The sequence below is a fragment of the Rhopilema esculentum genome, chromosome 16 (assembly GCF_057945365.1).
Source record: "Rhopilema esculentum isolate cy_ngs chromosome 16, ASM5794536v1, whole genome shotgun sequence".
Lineage (NCBI taxonomy): Eukaryota > Metazoa > Cnidaria > Scyphozoa > Rhizostomeae > Rhizostomatidae > Rhopilema > Rhopilema esculentum.
The window spans coordinates 11,089,287-11,108,785 of record NC_142830.1 but is presented as its reverse complement, the minus strand read 5'-3'; the positions used below and the strand labels follow the sequence as shown (position 1 = coordinate 11,108,785).

Sequence of the window (19,499 nt, the reverse complement as noted above, 5' to 3'; positions counted from 1 at the left end):
CTTGTCGTAGATACTTCATGACACGTCCCCAAACAGCGTCGATTTTGTGGCAGAGTGGCTCGTCTGTTAGAAATTATATATAGTAAGATGCTTGTAAAACGATTATAGACCAACTACAAAGTATCAGGGAGAAGCTTTGGAATTTCCTGCTTTGTTCATCAAGTTTTCGTTCATTTCATTCTAAAATTGCTTTTTGTAATTAGGAACTTTTGTTTTGTAATCGCAAATTTATTGTTTTGAAAACAAAAATCTGCAAAAATTGTTATTGTGAATAACAAATTCTGATTACGAACAGCAAATTCAGATAATAGACAAATAATTCTGATAACAAGAAACAAATTCTGATTACTTTTGATCAGGCCCGCCGCTAACTATTGTGCTCCAGGGGGGTTTCCAACTCCCATTTGCCGACAAGTTTGGAAATTTAAACAAAGCACCCTTAAATTTCAAAAAGTTTTTACAATGGAATTATTTTTACAGGGGGCCGTCACGCTCCAATGGCCCCCCTTTAGCGACTGGCCTGCTTCATAAAGAAATGGAAGAACTACGTCATTTTGCAGCCATTTTGTCGTTGATTTCGTTATGGAAAAGAGGTTCCCCCAAAATAGCAGCTTACCTTATTCTCTTGCCACAAGAAACGAACAGGAAGTAAATAAACAGACTCAACTGAGGAGTTTTTGCATTAGCTGGGACGAGCGTGAGAATAACATTCTTCGAAACTTAAGAAAAATTCTTAAGATTTATATATTTTAAAGTACAAAAAATGGAGCCATGTAGGTCGTCTGAAAGAGCTGATATTGTTTCACCAGCAAGGTTACAAGGATTCAGCGATGCAGTGTTTGCTACCGCAGCAACATTGCTTGTTATACCAATCCGAAAGTTCGAGCTCGAAGGAGATGAGACCTTGAAAGAGGGCCTGTTGAGAAAATATCCGCAATTATTGGTTTTCCTCGTGGGCTTTCTGGTGATTTGTACAATATGGGAATCTCATATTCTTAGATTCAAGGTGATCGCAAGAATTGATGATTTCATTGTTGTTATGACACTCATTTCCCTAATGTTCACAACATTCTTGCCATTCACCGTTGCCCTTGAGGGAAAATATGGCCAGACTGAAATTGCAGTTGTTCTTCCGTGTATCGTACTTTTGGTACTTGAATTAATAGAAAGTTGCGTGTTCGGCTATGCTTTTTTTACTCCCAGATTACTCTCTTCAAGTATTCAACGACTAGATCAACAAGAAATGCGGGTAAAGAAGGCGCAGATATTCGGTAAGATCGGCATAAATTGCACTTTGTTCATTCTAGCGGCAGCCTTTAGTGCTCTTGATGTTGTGGTTTCTTGGGTTTTGATTGTCAGTGTGATATTTACACCATTAATTCGGCGGTTGCTTGCTTACTGCAACAGACGATATTGCTGTCCCTCGATTGAGGGGAGGTCAAGGATTGCCGTTCTCGCAGGAAAGATTGACAAGGAAAGAATTGAGTATTTTTCAGATGCAGCAATTGCTATTGTCGCTACTCTCTTGGTGTTAGACATAACCACTGAGGATTTTCCAAAAGATTCTGCTGTTAAAAAAGATGGACTTGGAAGGACCTTGATAAATATGCGACCAATGTTTGTTGGTTACATGGGATGCTTCACTGCAGTTGCTATTTTATGGTTTGTTCACCATTCAATTCTACATCAAATAAAGTTACTAACAGCAGCCATGAATCTTTGCAACAACCTTTTTCTAGCATTTTTAGCTGGTACACCATTTGTTTCAACATTGGTTAACAAATTCACTGGTCATGTCAGCCACAATGAGAAGATTGCTGTTCGTTTTAGCTGCGTTATTTTATTTGGTGCTGGTTTCATGCAGTTTACACTCTTTGTGCTAGCATACTGGAATAGAAATCGTCTAATGCATCCTTGGGCCATACCAAATGGTTCTGCTGGCCACCGCACACACATTTACTTGCTACTAAAAACCCTGATTGTTCCATTGGTCACTTTCATCACATTTTGTACTAGCATATCCACAGATAAGGCTACATTCATTGTCTATCATGTTTCCCTGGTTGCTGTTCCAGTCCTCTTTGTGCTTCTGAAAATAGCATTTGCTTGCCACTGCAATCAGAGATCATCAGATGCTGACCCAAGCAGTATTGAAAATTCAACTGAAGAGAGGGGTATTGGCAATAGCAATACAGAAACAGATCTGGTAAATGATCAAACATCAGAGTCTGTGTGTTTGTCACCCAAATCAGAAGCTGTGTGTTTGTCACCAGAGGCTGTTTGTTTGTCAAGAAAGGATGAAGGAGAAGATGATGGTATTTCAGCAGAATGAAAATTGCTAATTAAAAAGCAAAATTCCTCTAAATAGAATATACATTGAAAAGGAATACTTTATGTAACTGGATGAAACAACAAGACACTTAGGACAATTTAATCATCCACCCAGGACTAACATGTTCTTTAAATGCCTCCACATAAATCATTATCTCTACCTGCTTTGGGAGAGTGAACAATGTCCTCATGGCTCTTTTGCAGAGAAAATTGGATAGCCTTTGCCCAAGAGCCTAAAGATTCATTTTTAATTGTTGAGTTTCCAAATAAATTTTATGTGACCACCACATGGTACACTACTTTCATTATTTTGTTGCCAATGGCCAGATCCAGGAGACAAATAGGGTAGCAATACCGTATTTCCACTAATGAACACTGCCCTCTATTGAACACCGCTTCTAAAATTTGGATTTTGTAATGAATGCCGTAGCATTCTTTAGAGGAAATACAGTAAACAGAAAAGAAGAAGTGAAAAAACTCTGGATTCAGACTTTCTTTATGAATAAAAATGGATTAGCATATTATTCACTGACTCTACATTATTTTCTAGGGTTTTCGTCTCAAAATATTAACATCATAATTTCTACACACTAAAATCATCAAGAGTGTATCTTATAGCTGAGCAGTAAAGAACACAACTTTTAATGGGAATTCTGATTAGAATTAGAAGCATCAATTTCCCTACATTTCTTGTGATGACACAAAAATATTTGACAAAATTTGCAATTAACTGATTTAGAATTATTGGAATAATATTTGGAAAATATTTTCTCACAATCGTGTACATTTTTGCCTCAAATCTATCTTAAATTAACTCCAGAGACATTAACATATAAGTGTAGCATTTCTAGCTAAATTTTTTACGCACTGTATACTTTTCCTCATAATGGTGTTCTTGAATAGAGATAATGCCCTTCCTTCAACTGAAAGTTTTACTGGATGGTAAAAGCTCCTCTTTGTGTCATAATTATCTGCAAAAATATTTCCATCTGAGAAATCGATATCTCCATATGTGTCAGGAAGATATGCTCCATCCAAATTTACTATCTTATTTTTTGCATCAAGCATAAGAAGAATTGTTGATACAGCAACTTCAAGAAAAACTTGGTATCTATAGAAAGATTCTGAGAAAGTTAGGTATGACTGTGCCAGCCTTTGGGGTATATACATGAAATCTGACCATGCTCTAACACATAAGCGAATGCCACCTGTGTTGTTGGAGTATATCTCAAAATGTTTCTTTTCTTTCCATGATGATGTTGAATTTAGGGCATCAAAAGCTTTCCTGCAATTTTCTAAAGCACCAACATCGTTCCACCAGTGCCAGCAACAAGGTGCAGGCATATCCATATTGGCTCCTGCCTCATTGATAATATCTTTACCATACCAAATTCTGTCTCTAGGCTTCTGTACTAAGGTCCACCAGTTAACAACCATATCATCGTTTACATATAAGTAGCCAAGGTAGTTTGGGTACTTCTTAATTGCTTCAGCTATACACATATAACCATAATGCCCTCTGCTGCCTTCAATAACTACAACATTAAACTCAGAACTCTTCTCAGGTCCGCAAAAGATTATTTTTTCAAAAACTGGTTCATAATATTCTTTAAGGAGAGGTATGACACTGTAAAACGGATGATTAAAGTTCACTGACAGGAGTACTCCAGCAAGAGGTTGATGTGGCATCAACACTGGTGCTGGAAACTTGTTGCTCTTTTTGTATGCTATTTGTTTAAACATGTTTCCTTTCCATTGCTCTACAAGAAAAGTGTTTTCTATCCATTACAAATGAACTTGAAAAAAGTGATATTTAATGAAATTGTATTTTGAACTTGAGAAAATATACAAAAATGAGCATTATTTTAATGGTTATCAGTTAAATTCAGAAAGCAAATATCATACAAGCAGTAAATTTCAAAGAGATATTCAGAAAACAGACAACCCATTGCCAACATGGCATTTTTTTACTTGCATGGAGACAGTCATAATTATATAGAGTAAATTTGATACAACAGATAGATTAAGAAAAAAGAGTCAAGCTAGCAACATATATTTTGTGGAAAAAACCCACTCAATTTTTGTTTTGGAAAATAAATTCTTATAAAATACCTAAATTAAAAATAGTGTTATTCAGAAACAGACCATTTCCATGTAAAATATATTTATAATGATAATGTCATATAAATGTAGGCCTATCGCCTGTAATACATCTGAACACCAGACTGGCAACTTTGCTATATGCAATGTTGTTCTCAATAGAAAAAATCTGGAAACATATATTAGCAAATCTTCTTTAAATAGGAAGTTACAGGGCACATCTTTTGAGGCTTTAGAATTTTGATGAAAGGTAAATTAAAGAATAATTTTGGCTAATGAAAATTTACAAACAAGGGCCCTTCATATGTTATTAGCACCAGGCTCCACAATACTTTGTTGGAATGAAACTTCCTAAAGCAAATATAATATCCTAGCCTTGTGCTGTAGGTAACTGTGGAGCCTTAAGAGTTAAAAAAATTGATGAATAAGCTTGGATGTTTTCAAGTAAGGCTGACAGTTGTGAATGAGACTTCCACAAATTGTTCAATAACTGTGTGCTCAGGAAGATATTTTTCTCAATGGGGCTCTTCAGCTAGGTTAGAGGTCAAAGGACATATAGGTCAAAACAAAGCTGACAAAAGCAAGAGTCATCCAACCAGAAACTTGGACATATTTTGGTCATCTTCCAAGGTCTTGCACTCTCAGGAATGGGAGGTAAAAAATCCAAAAAAAAACTTGTTCATAAGACGTTTTGATTTTGCTTCATTAATAACTTTATATCCATTATGGTGCATAAGTACCAATGCACCTTAAGATTTGATTGTGCCCTTTCAGTATTTGAAGGTCACCTGACTGATATGGTATCATGACATCCTTAAATCTAACTACACTATACTTACAAAGTATACGTAATACAAAGATTAATCACTGTTAGGAAAAGTTACTAATAGTACCTGTGAAGTAACTTGAAAAATTGCAGAGCAGTACTAGCGCAAGTAAAACAGCAACACAGGTCCCAAAGAAAATCTTCTTGAATAGACTGCTGATCGTCATCATTGTGATTTAGGGACAACTGAGTTTCAAACATCTTATCAGAACATCACAAACTGGTATGCTTTGCTTCCAGCTACAAGAGTTTTAAAAATTTCAAAAAACAGCATAAACAGAAAGTTATTATTTTTTATAAAAACAGCTTGATGCTTCAAACCAGAGATTATAAATGGCAACTGTTGCTATTTTTAGTATCATTATGGTCATTGCGTGAAAATTCAAACATGAACACATCTTAATTTGAAAGGGCTGTTGAGCTCAAATTTCCAACAGACAGTTATCTGTGCTACCCAACCTTTCTCAAAACTTTTAGTTATTGCTTGTAATCTAGTTGATGCTAGTGGCACGCCTGGCCTTTTGGGTGATTTGGCGTGAAATGATAGCTTTTCACCTGTGACTTCTAAAAAAGGTCAGAGGCTAATCTAGATGACGTGCCTCTGCAAGTTTTCTAAAAACCGTGTTTCAATTTTATTGGAAAATTTGGGGACTTTTATCCTCTCTCTTTTAAAAAAATTAAACTTTTTTTTACCGAACCGATGCAGTCAAAAAGTACAAAACAAATTGACCTGGATTCGTTTGCACATAAACTACAACCTTAAAACTGCGAAAATCTTGGCTAGAATCAAATTTAAACATTCGAAGTATACTTACAAAGTATACAGGATCATAAAATAAGAAACCATTTTAGATAAATGTAGATAAATCTATTTATGTATCCTTCATTGGTTGATGTGACGAGTGCGCATAGAGGAACACGGTCTCATAGTGCCAATGGAGCCACAGGGCTGCCGCGCAGGGATTACGGCGCACTCTCAGATCAGTTTCCATTTTTCTAGTAATTTATCTTGTTTTCAATCGATCGTTGTTGCATACCGTATTTCCTCTAAAGAACGCCGCGGTGTTTATTACCAACTCCAATTTTGGATGCGGCGCTTAATAGAGGGCGGTGTTTATCAGAGGGCGGCGTTTAATACAAAATAAAAAGTTTTTCAAATGAAAAATGCGATGAAAAAACAGACTTTAAACAACGTTTTCTTTTCCCAAAACACGTGATAAAGATTGTGTGCACAATTTTTGAAAGTTTACAAAGGACGTCATCACGTTATGGAAATGTCAAGGAATGTCAATACCCCTGCCCCCGTCAGAGTCTTCGAAACTTTTATAGCTTTCGCATAGTGGTGTGTTTTGTAATGAACGCCGCTTTTCAAGATGCGGCGTTTATCAGAGGGCGGCGTTTATCAGAGGTCGGCGTTTATCAGAGGGCGGCGTTTATCAGAGGGCGGCGTTCATTAGAGGAAATACGGTTCACCGTATTTCTAGTTCACCGTTGGTTCGCTTTAATGGATCGAATATCACCAATACCTTAAATCCTCAAATACCATAGACCCCCCCCCCCCCCACCAACCCCCAGCCACAAATAGTGTGATAGTACAACAATAGTGTGATAAACAAAGTATTAATCCTACTACACGTAGAAGCTATGCCCTCGAATAATGAATAAAACCACACACGAGGTGGCGCTAACCATCAGAGAAAACGTAGTAAAAAACAATGCTGTTAAAAAGTAAGCAAATTCTATTCTAATTCGATGTAAACTGTAGCCACCAATATGTAGATATCATATGTGTAATGAAAGGCTAACATATTTAACACATTTATTAATTATAACATAGCTCCATTGCTTCAAATTAATATATTGATTATATATATATATATATATAAAAGTTATGGATGCTAAGTCAAGATGAAATTGCATTGACCGGCAGGCTCGAAAGGCAATAAATTTGCAATCTGGTCCGTTCCATTGTTTTACTAGATTTTCTAACTTTCAAGTTCTCTTCAGATTATAGCTCGTTTGGTAGGTCCTTCCAAATTTATGAACATTAGGATTTTAGATCCAAATGTTGATTGATTAGTTCTAACCTGGGCTAGGTTATTTGGATGTCTTAATGAATAATTTGATGACTGTCGTTTGAAAATACTCTGCATTAAAGGTGGGCTCAACTATTTTACTGTTTAAAATATTTCAATGCAAATAATTCGTTGAAAAGTAACAATCATCGTGCTATTGTCTGATTTAAAACAAATCGTTATACGAACTAGTATGATCATTAAAGAGAAATATTAAGGCACATTCTTTCAACTGTTCAATTTTCTGTAATGATTCAGGAGATGAAAAGTACCAGACTAAGTAACAATTACTGAAAATAGAATATATAAAGCTCTGAACAAGAATCTTTTTTTCCTTGAAACCAATAAACCCGAAATATGTGGGTCAAAATCAAGTTTATAATCCAACTTAACGGCTAAAAATACCAATGATCCTTCAGATCTATCTTATTTTTTGCCATTAATGTTTATTTGTTCTCCACTGGTATTTGTCTTGTTTTTCCTAAGCATTATAGCATGGAACTTTTCAGGGTTGGCAACCATTTCATTTTGTTCTAAACATGATATGGCAACCCCGGTTTCTTTTTCGAAGAATTGCTTGATTTCATAGACTAAGGAACCAGGGGCACAGGGGACACAGGGGGTACATGCCCCCACTATTCAGATAGTTAGAAAGATATTTTTCAAAGAGTGGGTCTGGTACCTAGGGTATATTAGCAGTAGCGACTACTGGTCACCAGTAGTCGCTACTGGTGGCTTCGCCCAAATAATGCGAAATGCTATCTTGAGCGTAAAACAACTTAACGAAGAAAGACTGATATGGCTGCGCTTCTTTGAAGATCTTTTCTTTCTTGGTGAAGGGTTACGTTCTCAATGAAAAATATAACCTATCGCCAATTCCAAATTTCAATACATCAGAAGAAAAGAGGAGCGACCTCAATTGGTGCAAAGAAATTATTTCTCAGAATTTTAGCTACGATTTGAAATCACCATAGATATAATGGAGCTAGATAGCCCGCTCTATTGTTTCGGCCGGAGAATTGCGGTCCTCACATGGGGAGTAAAGATGGCGGCAACGGGTTGGCAAAAAAGCTGGGCCGAGACATGATCCGAGATGTTATCTTGTCGGAAAATTGTAGGCCTGCCCCCCCCCCCAAATGAAAGACTGATTTTCTGCCACTGCTTAAATTGCTCGTGTGGCTATTTTGGTTGTTAAAATTTCTATGATGGCAGTTTTGTTACTAAAATTGCTATAGTGGCTAAACTGCTCTGGTGGCAGAGGTGTAGATAAAGGCGGGTCAGAGAGGACAAACCCCCCGTACAGCTTAACTGCTATTTTGTCGGAAAAATTCTGGTCTTGTCGGTACTTTAACACTGTTGTCTATGTTTATCTAATCAATTTCTTTTGAAAAGAAAGAATTTAAAGCTAAATAAACATAAGAATATCTGAATATATCAAAAGATTTATTTATTTCAGTTCACATGTCGTTATGTTATGTTAAAATTTATGAAAGAAGTATAAATGCTTGTTAGATTGTTGTTGGAAAATCTAATTTCTCACTTCTCTTATGAATATACCAATCAAGGTCATTGTCTGGTGGATTTTACTTCTGTTTGCTATTTGAAATAATTTGAGTATAACTGATACCTTAACACAACAATTTCTGAAAATTAAAATTTCTCATGAATTTTAAAACAAAAAACGTTTAATTCGTTAACTAGATTCGATCACAATCGACACAATGTTGCAAATATTTAGAAGCCTGTTAACTTCTTTAGCCCAAGCCCACAAAAGTGAGAAATTCTTAAAATACTTTCAACACTCAGGCAGTCAAAGGCTCAAACTGCTTTTACCTCATTTCATTCATAGACTTTTGCCATTATTGTATCTATTGATGACAGTTTGTGGCAATGGAAAGGCTGGATTATTACCTAGAAATTTTATTCAAGTGACCCCCCAGAAACCCCCTCTCCTCAGCACGTCCTAAGATAAGTTTTTCCTAGGAGAACCGCAACCTGACCACAGTGGTCTAAAGCAAATTATCAAAAATTTGTTAAAGCAAAAATGTGACGTCTTAGAATAAAAAACAACGCAATTTATCATTCTTTGACAATAATGTATCTTTAAACCCTCTTTGGTTTTCATTTTCCTTTATGGATTTTTCAACTTTTGGCAAGGCAAAGTTTTTTCCGCAGGGCAAAAATACAGTCAAACAAAAAATATGAAGTGACGCCCCTGACTGCACCCCTGACTGCACCCCTGACTGCTGATGAAACACTCCTTTTTGGTATTAGCGATTTGAGAAAAATTGATAGAAAAAGTATTGAATAATATGCTAATGAGATTGAAGATGAATACGAGGCCAGGAATCAGAACTGTCTAAAATAATATCCAGAAATTCACCCCCCCCCCCCCCCCTAGAAATTATTTGCCCATATAAATGAAATGTTTTTTTGCATTGACTGAAATATATTTCTTTGTATTATATTTATTATATTGAATTATATTTCAGAATTTAAAACTTTTGAACATAACGGGGACATAGCTAAGATTTCGGACAAATAATTTCTGTCCAACAGTTAGATCGTCCGAAATTGTCGGATTTTATGTATCTGCCGGGCCAGCGAAACGTATTTGAAAGAAGAGGGGCCAAAAAAGTTTTTCGAGCTTGAATAATGACACTCATTTTTTTATAAAAAACAAAGGTCGATGTTGAGTACTCCAGTTTCTTAATGTTATGTTATGAAATGTTCGTGACCTTTTTTTCACTTCAAGAAAGGCCGTCTGAATAATCATGTTGTTGGACTTTACAAAATTTCGTTGTTCTCAGTTTTATCGCGATTTAATAGTTTCTGAATTTTTTTCCTTCGAGTACTGAAGTTCTTAAATTTTTCTGACTGTCCAGTACTCGTTTCTTATAGCCAGTTTATCATAAAAAAGAGTGTAACCATAAATAAAAACACACTTACCTTACGAATGAAAAAGCAGTTCGTCTCACTCAACAGCTTTTGATGTAACTTTGGATGTTCCTACAAAGACACAAGATTTTCATTCCCATCAAAGCTTCTGGATAAACAAAGAAGCGGAAGCTAGCTAGGATGTCCAAAAGCCGTAACCCCCCCTCGGTAAATTCTCGAATAAGCCCAGGGGGATATAATGCAGATATATTGGGATATAACTTTTGCTGTCTAGGCAATTGGGGGTTATTTGTAGGGGAGGGGTGCTAGTTCGAGGACTTACGGTAAACTTTTTCGTTTTCATCAATGTTTATACAAGTTACGTTTTAGCTGAATAAAGAAATCAAGGAATGTATTTGAATAAAGTATCGTTCAGATAACATGTTACAACTAAAAATAGAAAAGTACGTTACTGCTCTAAAGGGTTCTGTTTGGGGTTCCTTAGATTCAAAATGTCTGAGACCACTCTTGAATTGAAAGAAGAATCTTTTCTGACGATTTCCGGGTTATAATTCCAGTTATCTATGGCAGAGAAGTGTCGCTTTGCATATTCTAGATTAACTTTCGGAACATGAAACATTATGGTGCTACCTTTAGATGGGGTCTTTTAGTGAAAATATCACGGAGGTTCTCGGGACAGAGAGAAAATGTAAAATTGCTTATATCATGACCCCCTTGTCAAAAGAGAAGAGATACCAGAAAGAAAGCCTGATCAAACTGATCAAACTGACTAAACTCAAAAAGCAGTTATGTTTATTGACAAACTATAGACTACAATCTAATAGATTATAGATGGTAAAATTCTTTGGCTTCTAAGAATATGCTGGATGTAGTTTGCATGACACTTTCAAGAAAAAAGCGACAATCATCTCCGCCAGGGGCATCACTTCACACTTTTTATTGGGTGGGGGGTGGCTGCATATTTGCCCTGCAGAAAAAAATTGCCCTGGCAAAAGTTGGGAATGTTGGGAACTGGCCCTCAGTTCTCATAACACTAAAATACTTCTTAAGGCAAGTTGTTCCCGCTTAGTTCCTTGCTTAGTGTGTCCACAAGTTCACCGATGCGTTTGCCTAACCTTGGGGAGTCGAGCAAGAAAAAGTTTTTCAATGAGTGAGGCAACCCTCCATCCTGGATTCAAAGAGCATGCGCTCATTTTCTTCAATACACTTTCGATATACACACTAGCATTTCACATTAGAAATTTGTCAAAAGTTGAGAACAAATTAAGAGGCCCTATAAGGGGTGTTTGAAATATGAAATAATTGAGATTTTCGGAATGAAAATATAAATATTTAGGTTTTTTAGTCTTGAAATATGAAATGACTTATTTAACCGAATACCTCTTTAGATGTTGTGTGAGAATTATCTATTTGATAGCAGCATTGACTCAAGTGACTATTGATCTGTAGACCTGTTAAGATACCAACCATATTACACCTGGGTTGTTCTTCTAATTTTTTCAAACTTTTAGGGGTTTAAAAGGCTTTTCATACTTCACGTTTAGGAAAAAATAACAATAGCATAAAATCTACCGCAAATACTTTTGGCTTATTTTATTTCAACGAAATAGATATAAACATGTTTTTATCTATATTGCTTGTTCCACATATTCTTACAAGAAATTATTCTCAAGACCACTAAACCACTGTTTTGTAAGCCATTCAAGATGCAGGATTGATTTGCTGATAATAATATTCAAAAAGCTATTGTTCATTCTTTAATTTTTTCATCGGTAGCCAACATGTTCACCGAAAAGTTATTCTTATCTTGAAAATGTTGTTTCTACTCATATCTTTGAATTCAGTATGGCGCCAATAAGTAATGCTAAAGTGATTAAAAGTTACGCGATCAAACTATAAGGCAATATTATGAAAAGCCACGAACGCGCAATAGTGAAGAGAATTTGGTCCACTCCCACTGTTTTTTTCCAACTGGATGGAAGTTTAAATCATAAAAGTAAAGGCCACTGATCTTTTTAAGCCTTGGAAGCATTCTGGTAATTGACCAGTAGTCGCTTCGCTGCAAGCATGAAAAATTTTCAAATCTGATGATACCATCATAAAAGCTTGTAACGTGGACGTGACTTCCGGTCTTCTGCCAGAAGGTTCCCAAGGCTTAATGATTTAAACCTTAAAAATTTCGGTTAGGCTGGTTGGTAGATGGTTATGCAAAATTCCCTGTCTATAAATATACATTCTTTAGAATTATGTAGTCAATCTGCAGCATTTATTATGATTTCTTCTTGAGAACATCGTAAGAGTTGATTTCATTATTTCTTTCTATTGAATGCACCTAAGACTATAGGTGACTAGGAATAATAGTACGACTGTACGTAGTATGATAAATCCATTAAAAAACTGAATTTGCTGATTGTTAGGGCTCTTGGTGGTTAGTAGAGCCAAAGAAGATATCCTGAAATTCAAATTTCAAAAATCCTTCAAGCTCATTGTCTCTCCCAGGCATATCTATAACTGGCCCCTTCAGGTTGTACCCTCCACGCAAAAGACTTAAGACTATCAGTTTTGGTAAATGTATGTTTTTCAAGTTTTTTTAGTTGTTCCCAAAAAATAAGTTGAGCAAAACAAAGATAAATATTTCATCTAGTGTCCTTAGATTCCCCTTAGAAGTACCAAATTATTCCACAGTTTAAAGAGAATTAATTCTATATTTTTACCCAAGTGCGGAATTCGTTTGCTTTTTTATGCACTTATTCTTCAAACATTTTCAATATTTGTAGCTGCAAAGATCGGTTTTGAAGACTCGGTCAATTTTGTATGTGAGTCGGTCCAACTTTTCGTGACACCTGAAGGCAGGGCAAATGTCCTACTTTCGTGGTTGGGGGGGGAGGGGGGCTGAACCACCCCTCATACCCCCTCAAGTGACGCCCCTGACGTATGATTTTGTTGGTAAACGGCAGAGTACAAATTTCAAGCATTTAAAACATCTCAGCGAGGCTTTTTATCGTGCAATATCATTCATCGTGATGGTAAAGAAATAGGCCCTATAAGGGGGGATGACATTATTCCATATTTAATGATGATATCTTGCAATTATTTCATTTTTAAAAATTATCAAACAAAGTATTTCGAAATTTTCAAATGCTCCATTCTGCCTTCAGGTCTCAGGAAAAGTTGGACCGACTCAATAAAAAATGGACCGAGTCTTCAAAATAAATCTTTGCAGCTAAATATATTCAAAATGTATAAAGAATTTATTCAGAAAAAAGCCAAAGGGCCCCGTACTTGGGTATAAATAGAGAATTCATTCTCTTTGGAACTGTGGTGATCATTTGGTACTTTTGTGGGGAATCAAGGGCACCGGAGCTACGGGGGCAGGGGCCTCCGTTGGCCTAGTGGTACAGGGGCAGCACGGGGGCAGCACGGGGGCAGCACAGGGGCAGCACGGGGGCAGCACAGGGGCAGCACAGGGGCAGCACGGGGGCAGCAAAGTGCCCTTTTATCAAGAAATTGATTTCAGAGTAATATTAATTCGTATTAATTCGTATAAATATTTTGAATGCTAATGAAATTTAGGTTTCAAGCATCTCTTAATATCTTCGTGCAAGACAAAAGTCAATATTTTCCATATTAATGAGAACTGAAAATCGATTTGCAAAGAAATTTGTACACGCAAAGTATTTTCGTTGACAACTCTTCAACCTTCATGATCATGCTGAACAGATTTCAGATTGTTACCAACGCTGACTAACATCTATTTGATATATCAATCAAGGCATCAATGAGGTCCTAAATTCAAGCAAAGTCGAAGGAGCCATGGGGGCACAGGGGGCACGTACTCCCTTTTCCCCAAAATGTTAGCTTACCTGCCCCTTTGCAGTTCACCGAGTTGCTCTTTTTGCCAACTGCATAACCAAAAAGAGCCCTTGAATATACGAAATGAGCAAAGGGGTGACCTTTTGGGTTGATGATCTAAAATGTTTCTTTTCGATCTGCTTTTAGAAACATCAAAAAACAAGCTCACAACAAGAGTTACCGAAAGGTGGTAGCGATGGAAAATTGGCCATGGGCCTTGAGGTTTCCAGTTTGTGAAAGCCGAGGGGAAAATCACTTCAAAAAATCTCGTACACCTTTCGTGGGAATCCTATTGTTTTATCTGGAAATCCCCAAAAATCCTTTTGTTTCAGGGAAAATCTCGTACGCTATTGGCAAGAGTGAATTGCCCTTCGGTGAAAGCAATTAGTAAGACATTCTGAAATGAATCTTGTGATAATTTAGGGGCATGGTCGCCAAAATTTTTCTGCACCCTTCGCTCGCAAAGAGTCTCCCCTTTCGATTCTGCAGCAAGGCCTCCGAAACCTCTCGGCGGCACTACACACAACTAAGCCAGAAAATTATATCTATATCATCGTAGCCAGGTTCTAGCCACCCCTGATGGTTGATGTTGGGTTAAATGAATTTCCGAGAATGACGTTTGTCTGTAGTATTGACTGAAATGTATTTTTATGGATGTTCTCCCATTATGAGTCTTTGAGCGTAACAATGCGAAAATTCCCTAGGGTCCCGCTCCAGACTGCCGACCTTCTTAACCTAGAAAGGGTCTTCACCTACAACCAGGCTTCGTCATTGGCTAAAGGACAATTCCCGATCTGTTTCGACGGCAAACTTTGATACCCCCAGGTGCCCTTTCTGCAGTTCCTGCCCCCACCGCATCTTGAAGCTTCCAGTGCCTCTGTGGGGAATCTAAGGACATCGGATGAAATATTTATCTTTATTTTGTTCATGGAAACAACTAAATAAATTCGAAACATATATGTACCAAAACTAATAATCAAAATCTCTTGTGTGGAGGGTACAACCAGAAGGGTACGACCTCCATTTGAAAAAATCTTCAAATTCTTTTGTACAAAATTTTTGACTTCAGATTCGGATTAAGAGCAATGATTTTAGTCTACTTGGAAATTTTCATTGTGATATTGCTCACTATATTGATTTTATGGCGACATTAAGATAAAAATTTTTTAAGAGATTGACCGTGATTTGCGACTACGGGGGTAAAGTTTCACCCGGAATGATTGTTGCGGTCAAATTCCTTGCAAATTTTCAAACTTCATTTCTCAATAAAATCTAAATTACAAGCACAAACAAAATGAAAAATTGTATCCAGCCTAAATCAATTGTGATAAAACTAAATCTGAGCTTAAAAAAGTCGTATAATTTAATTTGGAGAAATTTCCAAAACGAGGTCTATTTCGTCACTTGTACACTTGCATACATTCCGTGAAGTATGAAAAGCCTTTTGAACCCCTAAAAAGGTTGCAATATTTAAAAGAACAATCCAGCGTAATATGGTATCTAAACAGCTCTACAGATCAATAGTCACATGAGTCAATGCTGTTATCAAATTGATAATTCTCACACAACATCTAAAGAGGTATTCAGTTAAATAAGTCATTTTATATTTCAAGACTAAAAAACCTAAATATTTATATTTTCATCCCGAAAATCTCAATTATTTCAAAAACCTCTCATTGGGTCTCAAGAAATATCTGAAAAACCAATTTCTTGTAACCTCTGGATAATTCAACTTAACGGCTTTTAGGAGGAGCGAACAGACGAAATGTTAGTATTTCATATCGCTTACCTGAAGTAGTTCATATCATTTAATTACCTACTTGTTTGATACCTTTGTCCAAAATTTGCCCTTCGTTTCATTGTTAATTTTTAAGAGGATTTTAGACCATTTTGTGAAAGGGCTTCATTTGGAGCAATGATTGACATAAACGTTTTGACAGCTGCTTCCTTTCTAGTTATATCTAACTAATTCACACTAACTATCCAAATATACAATTTTCAATAAGCAGAGAAAGATTAAAATATTTACTCGAATGTAGCATGTACAAGACTCACAACATGTTATCTTACGCTTTCGTGCTCTCACCCACTTCTTTATTCACTTCTCGATGTAAAATAACGAAACTCTAACATATATTTTGTCATACATAAATCATAAATCTAACATATATAAATCATAAGAATTTATCATCCTTTGATCCGAAAGCTAGAGATTTGATTTATTTGAAAGTAAACTCTGTCTCTTACCTGTCAGTTGAAGAATGGTAATCTCAAAAAGTATTTTCTATATAGTTTTGAAACTTGAAAACATTGCATTACAAATTTTACTCGCACTCGTTATTTGAAACTGGATACATTCGAAGTGCATGTAATACCTCCAAAAATTGTTTGAATTGGTGACACTATGAAAAATTTCAAGTCAAGTTTAAAATGTTATTGTTTGAGACATGATATGGTTTTGTACCGATAGGGATGCTTGTGACATTCTTTTCATTATATTTTAGATTTGCTTCTAACATACTAGATGATTCAATAGATGATACAAACATAAAGTTTATCTTTTCTATATTAAGAGCAGTGTAGAAGCCATTAAAATTCAGGAACAAAAGGGAAAGGGCCCAGAGCTCTTATGATTTGATAGGAGGAGAAAAGGATGAAAGTGGCCTTTTCAAGATTAGTTGGATCTTTATATTATGCATGTTGTTGATGTTATGCAAAAGGCTCTCATTGATGGTCAGTTTTCCGTGTGTTGTTTGAGGGAAAGAGTTAATTGCCTATAAAGAAAAAAACCAAAATGTTTCTCTCCAGAAAACACAATAAACAACTTGAAGTATCAAAAACAACTGCCCCAATTTCTAGTGACATAGCTCCCATTTCATTTTCTTGCTGCAATGGATTTTACGCAGTAGTAATAAAAAAGTCACTTTTACTTCCGAATACGTAATTAAAAGACTAAAAGCATGTAAGGAAATTCAACACAAGGCAAATAAACTCGTCAAACAAACATCATAGCTTCATCAGTCGAAAAAATTTCATGTTAAAACCCGACGAGTCCACTCTCATTCAATGGTTTACCCAAGCTTTCAGGAAAACATCTGAGAAGAGGGGTGGTTTTTCCGCAAACCACGGACAGTGAAAATTGAAACCGAAAAAGGGTTACCTTTTGGATTTAAGAAAAAATCACTGATATAGGGTGTTTTTTTAAAAACAAAACCAGGCAAAGGTCCCCCTTTGCTGCCAATATTACAGCCTCTGATATATAAAATCATATGGGTGCAAGTAATTTGCCCATTAACATAATTATGAAATCCAAAGATTTTTTAGAAAGAACACCACCTCAAATTCATTCAATACAGCATTGGAAGAAAAGACTTTTGTATGTATAAGGTCATCTGCAACTTATAAAAGAAATGTTGGCAGTTTTGTCTCACAATGCATTCCTTTTTCAATTATCACCATTTTACACATACCTTTAAAACTATAAAAATAAGAATCATATAACTAAAATTACTGCATTTTCGAATAAGTACAGTTTTAGATAAAATGGTGTGACAGAATCATAGTGTAGCAGAGCAAGAAATACTTTTCATTTTGTCTTTTTGTAAATGTTTATTATTATTATTCCGTATTGTATCACAGTGAAAAGGGGTTCCCAGATGAGCTCAGGTACACCACTGAATGAGAGGGCTAAAATGTGCTAAGGGGCTATGATTGATAACTAGGAGCTATTTCTCCCATCTTAAACCAAACTTTTTGCTTTGGAAGCAGCATCAGAACTCTAAACGGACTTCCAATCACATGTTTTCCATGCCATAACACGTTAATAGAGTACCAGCCAACCCTCTCTGGCAAGTACGAAACCGAATAAAAACAGTCGGTAAGTGTTGCCACTTCATGCTTCGGCGGAACCAGCCTCGGTCCTATTATATAAATCTTTAAATACTCCTTCTTGTCCTTTTCCGTGAAAATATAGAATGTAGTCCGCCTTCCAGCTGTTCCATTGTTTACACCAGGACCAGTTACACGACAGGACTCAATATCTTTTAGTTTTAAATAACTTAAAGATCCTTGGTAACCCATAGCAAAAGCCTCGAAGTCAGTTTGAATTTCTTCCTTACTGGAAAATACTTTGTAGCGAGTGCGAGGCTTTCGCTGGTGCAAACGCTTTTCATACGCGATATACCCGGAGTTCAAGGGAATTAAGATATCCCGGAATCTGTCGGTGAGACTAGATTCACTTCGACTAAGTCTATTGAGTTTATGGTCGTCAAGGCGCAAGTAGTTTGCATTCTCATCTTTATACTGCTGACCACTTATGATGTGTTCCTTCAACATGGTTAGGTTAGTTTCAGAGCGCAGATCTCTCACCCCAAATGCTCTCGGTGCCTCTAATGCACAAAGTGAAACATTGCCAAAACTTCCACGTAGTGATCCATTACGGAACTTATAGTCCAGTACGCAGCATTGACTGTTGTTGCTGCAAAGATCCCCATACGAATCAGCCGATATTTTCCTTGGCTTTAGGTCAGCAAGACCCCTCTCAACCTGGTCAGCATCAGGGTATAAAGAAAGATTTGAAGCCTCGGTGACTGTATCAAAAGAGTCAAAAATATCGCCAAAAGAGTTACACGAGTCGAAGGAAGCACCGAGAAAGTCTTCGGATAAAAGGTGATTCGAACGACGCGACGGAATAACTGGTGAATCGCATTTAAGCAGGTCATATGTTAACTTTGGTGTTTCCACTGTTAAGTGATGTTGGCATGACTCTTGTCCGATTTCTGCGCCTACCCTCCTTGTTTTAACCTGTCTATCTGTGCTGTCGTCTTCTTGTTTTTCACTAGAAAAGACTCTGTCGTAGTCACATCGACATCTGGCAGGTTCTTGAGGGCAACAAGGGATGTTCCATTGGTTTTGCGTCTTCCTAGTGCTCTTGGAAGGTCTCGGTCGCGATCTCGGCCATGTCCCACCGGCGAGAATAGCATTGTTCAACATTTCTCACGAAAGCACGATTTTACAAGCAACTAGAGAGGCTCACTTTCAAAAATTGACCTAGGGTCTTCGTGAGCATATGCTGGAAATGGCGCATTGTTTATCCCACATGGTCGAATAGACACGACAGATGTATCATATGCTAAATGTAAGCTGATGCAAATCTATATTAGTTCGAATAAGCTCGCAGATTGATAAAGATTTACGGAGTTTTTAAACCTTAAAAACTCAAAATACAGTCACATGACTTCCCACTCGCTACATAAAAACATGAACTTTAGAATTTGCGATTTGGAGAAAATCTCGGTTTTCCAGTGGCACCTTGAAGGACAGTAACGACAATCCTAGCGCGAAAGCAGCAAAACAACCATTAGTAATGCTCTAAAATAGACCTTTATTTTGCAGGTGAGATTCTTTTGGTACAATAG

At 36.6% G+C, this 19,499-nt stretch overlaps 2 protein-coding genes across 2 annotated transcripts; one reads left to right on the top strand and one right to left on the bottom strand.

The window, feature by feature from the left end:
• The first annotated feature begins 543 nt into the window (after positions 1–543).
• On the top strand, positions 544–5,497 carry LOC135682275 (endosomal/lysosomal proton channel TMEM175-like). Its single transcript, XM_089113137.1, has one exon. It carries the CDS (start codon positions 764–766, stop codon positions 2,330–2,332), a length of 1,569 nt encoding a protein of 522 aa, XP_088969263.1. The 5' UTR covers positions 544–763; the 3' UTR covers positions 2,333–5,497.
• Positions 2,749–5,465, bottom strand: LOC135682277 (uncharacterized). Its single transcript, XM_065197095.2, has 2 exons — positions 5,325–5,465; positions 2,749–4,091 (listed from the first exon to the last, which is right to left on the bottom strand). The coding sequence occupies exons 1-2, from the start codon at positions 5,425–5,427 to the stop codon at positions 3,157–3,159; spliced, it is 1,038 nt and encodes a 345-aa protein (XP_065053167.2). The 5' UTR covers positions 5,428–5,465; the 3' UTR covers positions 2,749–3,156.
• Positions 5,498–19,499: the final 14,002 nt, after the last annotated feature.